This window comes from Aristolochia californica, unplaced genomic scaffold, assembly GCF_029961685.1.
Source record: "Aristolochia californica isolate CCGP_79_NKW_82.1479 unplaced genomic scaffold, dmAriCali1.0.hap1 SCAF_5, whole genome shotgun sequence".
Classification (NCBI taxonomy): domain Eukaryota; kingdom Viridiplantae; phylum Streptophyta; class Magnoliopsida; order Piperales; family Aristolochiaceae; genus Aristolochia; species Aristolochia californica.
Genome location: NW_027182214.1, coordinates 39,786,364 through 39,798,430, shown reverse-complemented (window position 1 = coordinate 39,798,430; position 12,067 = coordinate 39,786,364). Strand labels below are relative to the sequence as shown.

General features: G+C 37.1%; 1 protein-coding gene across 1 annotated transcript; it reads left to right on the top strand.

Annotated features, from left to right (window-relative positions):
- Positions 1 to 1,624: 1,624 nt before the first annotated feature.
- On the top strand, positions 1,625 to 11,921 carry LOC137965905 (uncharacterized). Its single transcript, XM_068812286.1, has 5 exons — positions 1,625 to 1,832; positions 3,548 to 3,799; positions 10,204 to 10,347; positions 10,442 to 11,131; positions 11,371 to 11,921. Exons 1-5 carry the CDS (start codon positions 1,725 to 1,727, stop codon positions 11,623 to 11,625), a joined length of 1,449 nt encoding a protein of 482 aa, XP_068668387.1. The 5' UTR covers positions 1,625 to 1,724; the 3' UTR covers positions 11,626 to 11,921.
- Positions 11,922 to 12,067: the final 146 nt, after the last annotated feature.

The window sequence follows — 12,067 nt, the reverse complement described above, 5'->3', positions numbered from 1 at the left end:
CATTATTAGAGTGAAGTACTTTTATTTTCTTGCCAAGTTGAGTGGCCACCATAGCATGAAAGGACTTAAATATGGATAAAATTTCATGTATCTTTTTAAAGAGGAATATCCATGTGACTCAAGTAAAACCATAAAAAAAAGTACTAAAGTATTTAACTCTAGAAATGTTCGAGACACTCAAGGGTCCCCATACATCAATGTGGATCAAGGAAAAAGGAGCACCTTTAAGTTAAGCCTGAGGATAGTATGTAGTCCTCTGGTGTTTGCTAAGTTGACATACTTCACAATTTAAAAGTGACAAATGTTTAAAAACTAGAAAGAGATGTTGAAGAGATGGTGTTGAGGGGTTTCCCAACCGATTGTGCCATAATATTGCCTCTGTTTTCTTGGTTGAAACTACATTTATTTGAGGCAAGTCCAAGTAGTAAAACCCCCTTTGTTCACGACATCCACCAATCACCCGTTTCATCATTAGATCCAAAAACATACAAGAAGAGGGTGAGAAGGTGATAGAGCAATTAAAGTCTTTAGTAAGTTGACAGACAGATAATAGCTTCAAGGGAAAAGTTGGAACAAATAAAATATCTTTGAGCAGAAGTGATGGTGTAATAAAGGTTTCCCAAGAAACCTTTTTTGGTGTAACATCAAGTTAATTCGTTATGACTAATCTACATAAATAGTCCCATTAAGCACATTGAACTTTAAATGTATTGACAAAGTTTGATCCACACTTATTGTATTCCTATTGCCCAAAAATATTTTTCAAAGTATTTTTTCTTAAACCAAATAGCTTTGGATTGGTCAAAGTTGAACTAAACTGAATGAAAAATAGTTTGAACTGGAAGAATGGGTAGCTCAGAAAGGAACTGTGTAGAATTGATTTGAAGTGGATGATCCTATAGAAACTGGGTTCCTCAACTTGAACCCGATCCTGGGTTTATTATGTTTCATCCCAGGCTGAGCAAAGTCAATATTCCTGCCAGCCTTGGTTAGCCCTCCAAACCCAAAGAACACTTAACTAAATTAGTCACATCTTTGCTAGATTTTGCTTGATTTTCTACATTAATTAAGTGTAGAAAAAAACAATTAGAATACACATTCAAGCTATATTTTTGAATAAATAGTTGCTTTATAGTGAATAAAATGGGAGGATACGGAGAAATCAATGGTTTTTTATGTTAATCATTCTTATATTTAAGTCAAAATGATTAAATTAAGAATTAGGTGTTCTTAAGCATATATGACTTACTCCTTTTTTTCCGATATAAAAAGGATTTATATTTTTCAATACCGATTTGCTTAGATGTCATAGTTTCGATTTTAGTTAGTTCATATTTTAATTACATTAATTTTTATTTCCTGTTAATTTAAATAAACGAGGCTGCAATTACCTGGTAAATTCTAATACTGACAATCTTCTGGAATATACAAACACAAGTTCTCCAGCAATCACCATTCTACCACATTTCACAGTAGAAACAAGGGTATTCATCTGAATACCAGGTAGTTTGTTGTAGATATACACCATACAGGTATCAGTAGGTAGACGCTAATTGGAAGTTTCCTAAATATGGATTTTCTGTAGCTGATGCGCAATCGGTGGGCAGAAGAGCACCGCTTCTTTCACCTTACTTTTTTTTTTTCTCTTAGATGCTGAGCTCTTCACAGCTCAGACCCTCACGGGCTCGAACTGAAACTGACCGAAGCACTGTTACCTGAAGAAAATGGAGATCAGGTCGGAGGGTTCTCGTCGTGGATTTTCGGAGATCTCGCGACGAGAGATTGGTGGCTCCCGTCCACTGGCTTTTGGTCGCCGAATTGGTTCTTCTGAGGTATTTATATCTTCTTCACTTGTACTTTGAACTCTAGGTTTGGGAATTGAACTCGTTTTCATCTATTTTTTAGAAGGGTTTCTGTGTTTGGTGGATGGGTTAAATTGGACTAAGTTTTTTTATGTTGATAAACTGTTTTCACTAGGTTCCAGATGTGGGTTTTTATCTTCTTAATTCATTCTTTGTTCTAGAATAGCAATGCAGAATTCGGAGACCCGCCTACGCACTCGCGATGCAAGCTAAAACTTCTCCTACCATCAAATAGTATCTAAAAATTCGAAGGTTAAGTTCGTCGAACTTGATTGGGGAAAAAAAAAAAAAGAGAAAAGAACTTGCTGAAACCATATTCTCTTTGGCCTACCGTGTGAGATTTCTTTAATGGAAGCCAATTTAGTTCCTCGGATTCCTGAAAGTGAAATAGCCACTACAAAAATTTACTAGTTTAGAATAAGAAATGGAAGCTCAATGCCTAAACATGCACTAGAATCATCAATGAGCTGAAAACTAAGATAAAAGAGTCAGTCATTACAAGGCTCAAAGTCAGTTCAAACTTCTCAAATCTCTGTTGCAGTGTCATGGGTTGGTTGCAGCAAGAAAAAATATCCAATGCTTTTTGTTTCAAGAGTTTCTCAAGAAAAAGAGGAGGAAAAATCAAGCTCCTGCCTTTTTATTAAAATTTTCCATCACTTGATCCATGAATCTTTCTACAATTACATATTTGAACGTTGGTTGCTCATATACACACAAAGACTGATTCAAGATACTAGACACCAATGAGGCTTGAATTTGAGATACATCCTAAGAAACCCCCTGACTGGGCCAAAAGCTTAGTCGACTATAATCATTTGAGCCATCGAAACATCTCTTACCTTCTATGCCATTCTAAGAGAAAATACTTCATTTGAAATTGAAATAGTAGGTTAACTTTGAATAACAAATCATATTTATACGGATACCAGAACTTCTAAGATACTTTGTTGAATTTTTTAGTTGAGCCCGGTTCCATCCCAAAATGACTAACCACTTAGGAGGTCTATTGCTCAAACTTATAACCCATTAACTTTTCTTCTTATTTTTCGATGTGCGAATTTTCCCACTCAACACTTCCCCTCATGTCCAAATTTACACATGAAAGGCCTGAGACATGGGTATAAACCCTCTACTAGGGTACACAAACCCCTTCATGGAGCCCACAACACACAAATAACCTGGAGAGCACAAACTGGACTTTGACCCAACCCACAACCTACTCTGATACTATGTTGGATTTTTGAGTTGAGCCCAGTTCCATCCCAAAATGACTAGCCACTTAGGACGCCTATTGCTTAACATTATAACCCATTAATTTTTCTTCTTATTTTTCATTGTGGAACTTTTCCCACTCAACATACTCTTATAAGCATATTCCATATGAGAGTTTATTGTGTTTGAAATTGTACTACTACAACATTTGTGTTGAATAGTTATGTAGTAACTGTTTTAATTTTGTATGAAGTAGTACGTGGATTACCTGAGATCTGTTTACTTTTAACCCTGATTATCTAGAACCATATCCAAGTTCTGTTTTTTTTTTTTTTTCTCTGAACTTAAGTTCTGAAGAGTCTGAACTTTAAACTTGTGATTTGTATTTGGTTCTTTGAAATTGCAGAGGAAGTCAAATGTTGACAAGTACTGAAGCTCTATATTTGTTTATTTGTCTGCATTTTCTGGATTAGGTTCTTGTGAAGCGATTAAATCTCTATGGGAAGTTAAATGGTCACAAGGGTTGTGTAAATACTGTACATTTTAGCCCAAGTGGCGATCTTCTCGTATCAGGTTCTGATGACAAGCGGATCATATTTTGGAATTGGGCAGCCAAGAGTGAAATATTGTCATATGCATCTGGCCATCATGACAATGTTTTTCAGGCCAGGATTATGCCATTCACTAATGATCGAACTATAATAACTTGTGCTGCTGATGGTCAGGTATTGTAATATGGCTTTCTCTTTCTTTCTCTCTCTACTAGCCATAATCTGTATATGGTTCTTTTTAAAAGGTTCAGTAACTTTGTATCAGGGATGGGCGTGTTGGTCGGTATGTATCGTTATCATATTGTACATTGGCCAATATGTATCGGATTTCACCCTGGTTGGTACAGGGTGTATCGGCCAATACGCAGAAGTGTACATCACATGTGTATCAGATTTAGGGCATCTGAAACGTACTGGAAAACCTATACGCCCACCCCTGCTCTTTATTGTTGGAGAATTGATGGGGATATTCCTTTTTGTTAAATGATTATGGATGATGTTTTTGGGACAATCTCAATTTTACCACAGTTAAAACTTCTGGGGAACAACAGCACTAACGAATTATAGTTCATCTCTTGTGGAGTTCTGGGAAGGAAGTTGTAGTGCAATAGATAAAGCTCATAGTAGATAGAGTATTACCAAAAGCCTCATTACTAAGAATATGTTTGCAACTGAGAAGTCCTTTTGTGGTGTTGGCTGGTTAAAACATTTTTGTGCAAGCAATGTGGTGTTTTTGGTGGTACTCCTTTTATGCGTGGTGGCTGTATGAAAAGACAACAAGGCCCCTTTTCTACATCTTCTTAGAGGCATATTAATGGAAGCAAAGTTAGTTGTAATGCCTTCCAAACCATGGCCTTCTCTTCTGTTGTTTGCTACATGAATTCTTCTCTTTTCGACACTCCCATTTGCTAACCTTGGCCTTATGTCAATTTTTGTTATGACAATATCTTTCTAATAGTTAATTTTGACCATGGATTTGTCCTTAGGTTTCATTTCTTAAGGTCCAGGAAATTATTTTGGTAATGTTAATTATTGATCTGTGGGTACTGATCAAGTATTTATGTAATAAGCTGATTTTCAGTTTTTGTGATCGCATCTTCCAAGGCAAATGACCTTCAACCATGCATACCATGTATTCGGCTTGGCCTCTTCAGTGTATCCTAGTGTAGGAACATGACTCTGTTACTATGTTTATTAAATTCAGCCAGTTAATACTCACTTTTGGACCCATGTCTGTAAATGAAGGAGGTTAAGAGATATGATAGCCAGTGTGAAACATTATCCTAGCATAGGAACATATTTATATTTATCAGACTGGCCTGTTAATGCTCACTGCATGATAAGCCCATGAAGGAAGAGGATTCAGTTGCACTGACAGCTGGTATGAAACATTCGTCAAGCACTGGAGATGAAACAGAATCCATTAGCATGTTATTTGCAAGGTAGATTTATGGGACTGGGAAGAAATTTAGGAAAGCAAATTGAAGAAAGACTTAAAACAAGGACAAACTGATTGTGGAGATAGCAAATGGTAGAGCAGAAAAGAGGCCTCATATAGTGAGAACAACATAGTTGGAACATTTTATTGATGTTAACGATTTTGAAAATTCAGATTTGGGTTGAAGATAAAATTAAGAGAAGAAGGAGAAAGGAGAAGAAATTTCTGAAGAGCTTGAAAAGCTTCTTTGGGAACTGTGCATGAATTCGTAGACTTAAATAGGTGTTTTGAGTTACAAATTACAAAAATGCCCCTATAAACTTAACAAATCTTAATCTCCTTATATCTCCTTAATTATACATCCTATGTACATAAAATTTAACCACTGTACAATTTAACTGCAAAACAAGATTATGTAAAGAAAATTAACCGCCGAAATGGTACAATAATCCAAATACCCCTAGAGGGTAAAATGACCAAAATGCTCCTGGATGTATTTTTTTACACCCCCTCAAGTTGGAGCGTATATATCCAGGAGTCCCAACTTGTTGCCGAATGATATAAATTCTCGCTTGCCAAGGGCCTTGGTAAAGATGTCTCCCAACTAATCTCCAATTGAACAAACAGAGTCACTACCTATTGTTCATCACTGTATTTCGAATGAAGTGGCAATCCACTTCTATATGTTTAGTCCTCTCATGGAAAACTGGGTTGCAATAAAGATCGCAACCTCATTATTACAAAACATGCTCATCGACTCATCCTGGTTGAAACCCAACTCTTGTAAGACTGACTTAACCCACATCAACTCACTCACTGGGTGAACCATCATTCTGTATTCAGTTTTTGCACTAGATGGTTTACAACATTCAGTTTTTTACTTCGCCAACACACCAAATTTCCACCTAAGGACGCAACATCCAGAGGTTGATTCTTTGTCCAGTTTGGACCCTGCTTAGTCTGCATTAGAGAAAACCTCTATCTTCGCATGATTGTTAGGTCTAAAGAAAATATCTTTTCCTGATGCTCCTTTCAAATACCTCAAAATTTTGTGTGCATCTTCTAAGTGTACTTTCTAAGGACGTTCCATAAATTGGCTACACTTATTGCAAAAGAAATGTCAGGTCTAGTAGCTATTGCATAAATTAACTTTCTCACTAACCACTGATATTGTGTTATGTTATTTAACTCATGACTTTGCTCATCAAGGAGATCATGTCCCACTTCCATTGAGGTATTAGCTGGCTTGGCTCCCAACAAACCATACTCTTGAAGCATATCTATGACATACTTAAGTTTTGTCATCACAATTCCTTCTTTACTTTTTGCCACTTCAATGCCCAAAACGTATTTCAACTGTCCCATGTCTTTAGTTCGAAAATGTGCAAACAAATGCGACTTGGTATCCACTATACCAGAAATATCACTCCTAGATAATATAATGTCATTTACATAAACCAAAAGCACCACAATTCCAGAAGGCCTCTTCATCATGGACAAGGAGTGATCACAATGACTCCGACCCATAGATACCACAACATATCCTAGAGGTTGCTTCATATATACCTCTTCTTCTAGATCACCATATTAGAAAGTGTTTTTAATGGCCAATTGACGTAGGGACCACCCTTGATTCACTACAACTGAGAGCAAAATACGGACAAACGACAAATGAGCAACATGCGAAAAAATTTCAAACACATCAATACCAAAGGTTTAAGTATACCCCTTCACAACCAACCAAGCTTTATACTGCTCAATAAAACTGTTTGCATCATATTTTTTTTTTTTGAAAAAGGTTTGCATTATACTTGATAGTATAAACCCAACGACAGCCAACAACTTTGGCCCTAGATGGTAGATCACACAGTTGCCAAGTATCCTGATCTGTTAAAACATCCATTTCAATGTCCATAGCTTGCTTCCAATGAGGAGACGAGAAAGCTTCCTGCATTGAAGAAGGGATAGTGCAGGTATAAGTGGACAAAGCAAAAATTTTATAAGAGTTAGATAAGGAACAAAAAGACACATACTAAGTTAATGGATACCGCGTACCTTTCCCTTTCTTGAGTGCAATAGGAAAATGTAGATCATTACCTCCAAGATTTTGAGACGAAGTAGAGTCATGGTCCAGTGAGAGAGTCGGTGGTGATAACTGGTGCCGGTTCAAGTGAGACAACAAGATCAGAAGGTAAAAACACAGATGAAAAGAACAATACATTTTCAAAGAAAGTAATATTAGCAGATACAAATGTTTTTCTAGTGGATGGGCAAAAACATTTGTACCCCTTCTGTGTGCGAGAGTACCCCAAAAATAAACACTTAATTGCTTGGGGAGACAACTTATCCTTGGAAGACCCAAATACATGACCAAAGTAGACACATCTAAACATGTAGGGAGAAATAGCAAATAATGGCGCAGACGATAAAAGAACCTGCATAGGATTTTTTCTTTTAACACAGACGAAGGCATTCTAGTAACCAAGAAACTTGTAAGAACAACATCACCCCAATAAGGCTTGGGCACATGCATATGTATCATCATTGTCCTAGTTACCTCCATTAAATGGTGATTCTTATGTTCAGCTACGCCATTTTGCTGAGGGGTAAAGACACACGATGTCTGATGAATAATTCCCTATTCTTGACAAAAGACTTGGAATTTATGACTCATGAACTTAAGGCCATTATCAGTATGCAGGATATGAAACGAAGCAGCAAAATGATTTTTTATTTCATCGAAAAAAAGTTTGAATACATCAAAAGCCTCAAATTTCTCCTGAAGATGGTAAATCCAAATACTCCTACTAAAATCATCGATAAAGGAAATAAAATATCTATGACCAAACTGACTAGTCATAGGACAAAGACCTCAGATGTTTGAGTGTACAATCTCAAATAGGTGGCTGGTTTTATTAGACGAGACTGAAAACAAACTTTCGTGATGCTTGACCAATTGACGTGACTTGCACTGAAAAGAAGAACTAAACGGAAAGTTTGTAAAGACTTGAGTCAGTTTTGCTGTAGACGGATGACCTAGCCGCAAGTACCACTATAGAGGAGAATCTACGGTATGTAATGCCTATCTCTCTCACGAGCTGAAGCAATCGTCTTTCTCATCGCGAGATCCTTAAAAATACAATGAGTAGGATAAAATGTGAGAGAACAACTCATTGACTTGGCTAGTTGACTAACTGACAACAAATTTAGAGGAAACTTGGGAACAAAAACCATTGACTGAGGAGGCCTACTCCTTGAACAGGAGAGGTAGAACCATTTGCAAGATTAACATGTTTGACACATAGATTTGGGCCATGCGTTGAGCAATTTGCTCCTGCTATTGTATCAATTGTTGCATTTCATCTGGAGCACCCGGTGTAACCTAGATAGAAGAATCTAAAATCCCACTTCCACTATCAGGAGTTGTAGAATTAACTCATGCAGGTTTCCCAAATTTAAACCTAGCATCTATCAAAATAATGATTATTTCTGCCACAGTGAACACACTTCCTTTTTGACTTACCATCGCCACGTCCTCTACCTCTACCTCTAAATAAATGGATAGGGGCTGATGTAGTGTTGGAAGCATTAAGAGCAGTGATTCCAGGAACAATAGTCCGATTAAAAGTGGTAGAGAGAGTAGGGATTTCATTTGAAAGTAACACATGGGCTTTAATACAACAAATTCAACACCTAAACCATCCAAAATATTTGCAACTAACAGCTAATTTTGTTGTTTTTTCAACTCATTTTCATTCGTAGTAAACAGATGATAAACATTGATCTCCTGCCATACGCCAAGGAATGTCCTATAATATTTTGTAACAGTTTGATTTCCTCTTTTCAACCCAAAAAAAATCTGTATACAACTCATAAACTCGAGAGAGATTACTCTCCTGTGTATATAAAAATTCTAGAGACAACCAAATAGCATTTGCTGTCTCACAGTTCATCACCTGATTTCTAAGAGTAGAATCAATATTATTGACTATCCAGGTCATAACCTGATTGCCTTCTGCCTCCCAATCATCATCTAGAGGCACTGGAGGATCATCTTGAATAAACTTCAACTTTTTTCTACCCTTAAGATACATTTTGAGAGACTTAGCCCAATTAAGCTAATTAGGCCTTGTCAATTTTTCTGAAGTAATCATGATGATATCCTTTCCATCAAATCCAAAATTTACTCCTGTCTCAGCCATAATATTGATATTTGATCACAAAATAACCAATTTAAGCTTCCAGCACTAACAATATTAGGGTTAGGGTACAAAAAAGGATATGTGTACTTCAACAATCTAATAACCAGCAATTCACAGTTATTTCACCCTAATTCCAAACTTTATAAAAAATAATAATAATAATCGCAGAAGAAAGGAATTGCGAGCACGAAAAAACAACAAGATTTATACAGGTTCGCCTCAAGGTGAGACTATGTCCTGTCTTCCGTCGCTACCTTAATCCACTATAAAGATGAACTAGTTTACAAGAGAAATCACACACACTTACAGGTGTTTTCTCTAACCTCTCCCGGTCTACAACTCCAGCTCCTTCTCTGTGGTGATGATCAAACCCTAATAGCGGCACCCCCTCAATTATAAGGAGAAAATTAGGGCAACCGTTTTACAAGAATTAAATTTCCAAACTGCCCTTAATGAAACAGCAGTTAATATATCGGGGACCAGGAGGGGGCCTTCCTGCCCCCTTCCAACCCCCCCATTGTGTGATTTTGAACTTGGGCGTAGAAGCAGTAAAAGGTTGTCTCTAACATTGAATCTGCATTTGTTCCAATTTGTGCAAAATGGCGAGATGCTGAATGAGTATTTTCCTTATGGTCTTAATGATTCTCCAGTAAAATAAATTTCAACTGGAGCTGCTCCAAGATGATTTCAGTTTGGTGCTTGCCTGGAAAACATCTCTTGACTGTCTAGGACTTTGCCTGGGAAAATTGAGTGCAGCTAAAAAAAACTAATAGCCATTCTTTCCTCTCTTTTGTAAAAAATTAAAAGCTCAGAGCAACTACCATAAGATCATCATTGCCCCCAGATACATGTGAATCAAAATTTCACTGCATTTTCTTTTTGCCTAATAAATATTCTGCAAGGACGATTAGTCATGTTTTATTTTTCTTTTCTACCAGGTTAGGGTTGGTCAGGTCCTGGAGAATGGCAATGTTGACACTAGAATGCTTGCAAAGCACCAAGACCGTGTACATAAGCTTGCAGTAGAGCCTGGAAGTCCCCACATTTTTTACAGCTGTGGTGAGGATGGAGTTATACAACATGTATGTCATAGATTGCACTTAAACTTTTTGTAAATTCATCTCAAATTGGTTCATTCTTCAATAAAGGGTTCAGAGATAAAATTGATTTTTGCAGTTTGATCTGAGAAGTCATTCAGCTACCAAGCTTTTCTCCTGTTCTTCATTCACAAAGAAGAAGCAAGCAGCTCAACGAGGCATAAGATTGAATGCCATTGTTATAGATCCTCGAAACCCTAATTATTTTGCTGTAGGGGGTGTTGATGAGTATGCACGAGTTTATGACATAAGAAATTGCAGGTGGGGGTCCTCGAGCAGTTCAGACAGACCCGTAAATACTTTCTCTCCTCGTCACCTAGTGGGCTCTGATAATGTTCACATCACCGGACTTGCTTACTCCTATACCAGTGAGTTTCTTGTCTCCTATAATGATGAACTTGTCTACCTCTTTCAAAAGGATGCAGGTGTTGGTCCAAATCCACAGGAAGTGTCTGCTGAACAGTTGCAGAATCTGGAGCAGCCACAGGTTTATGAGGGACATAGGAATTCACAAACTGTTAAAGGGGTTTCCTTCTTCGGCCCTAATGATGAGTATGTTGTGAGTGGTTCTGATTGTGGTCATATATTCATATGGAAGAAGAAGGGTGGAGAATTAGTTCGCTTAATGCGTGGAGATAAGCACATTGTGAACTGTCTTGAGCCACACCCTTATGTGCCATTTCTTGCTACCAGTGGCCTGGAGAAAGACGTAAAAATCTGGACTCCCGCTGCAGAGGATCCAATACCACTTCCTAGTAATGCAGAAGAGGTACGTGACTGGCAACTTACATTTATAAAACAATTTGTGCTGTACAGAAGGACACACTGGAATCTGAGGCCAGTAGATCTTATGCAAATTTAGAGCAGGCTGCCTATCCTGTTTCCATCTATTTTATTGGAACCTTCCCAGATCCTTTGGATTGAACCAAAAGTTTTTGATAAAAGATTATGAACAACAATTTTTTTCTATGATTAAAAGGGCCCTAATTTTACTTTTCATCTTGATAGATTAAGAAAGCTAACAAGCAGAGCAGAGAAGACCGGTCACGAATAACACTCACACCCGATGTGATCATGCACGTATTGAGGCTGCAAAGAAGGCAAACATTGGCTTTCATCGAGAGGAGGTACTCGAGGACTGATCTTGATAGCGACGATGAGGATGAGGAGGAAGAATCCTTAGTTTTCGGAGTCTCTGATGGTGGTGATGCATTATCAGATGATGGTTTCACTTCAAGTTCTAGAGAGTGCAATATAAGCTGAAGTCCCTTCAGGTTCAAAGAAGCTTGTTACGCTTGGTGTTCTTGTATGATACAGAACTACCTGAAATATGATGAAATCAAAGTTGACCTCTGTTGTAAATAATGGTGAATAAGTTGGTAGAAATTGTCAAAGTTACTTTCACTTGGATGGAGAGTGTCAATTGAAAGTGATCACTTGGTTTATACTAAGATACTGGATACAGAGCAAAGTTATTGCCCATTGTAAGGGATTTGGTAAGGGAAGGAACACCTGCTTATTTATATATGTTTATTGCAAACGGTATCATGTTAATTTTATATCCACCTATGCTTGTTATCTTCTTTTTTTTTTATGAGATGACATGATTCCATAATATAAATTATTATTTAATATTTTTAATTTACATTTGTATTCATTTTTTTAATAATTGACATATTAGTTTACATATTTTTACAAGCATATT

Excerpts from the sequence above, each read along its gene's own strand:
- LOC137965905 (XM_068812286.1), top strand. The coding sequence starts at position 1,725 with ATGGAGATCAGGTCGGAGGGTTCTCGTCGTGGATTTTCGGAGATCTCG. Across the intron at positions 1,833-3,547 it reads GCCGAATTGGTTCTTCTGAG|GTTCTTGTGAAGCGATTAAA; the intron begins GTATTTATATCT and ends TTTCTGGATTAG. Across the intron at positions 11,132-11,370 it reads TTCCTAGTAATGCAGAAGAG|ATTAAGAAAGCTAACAAGCA; the intron begins GTACGTGACTGG and ends TCATCTTGATAG.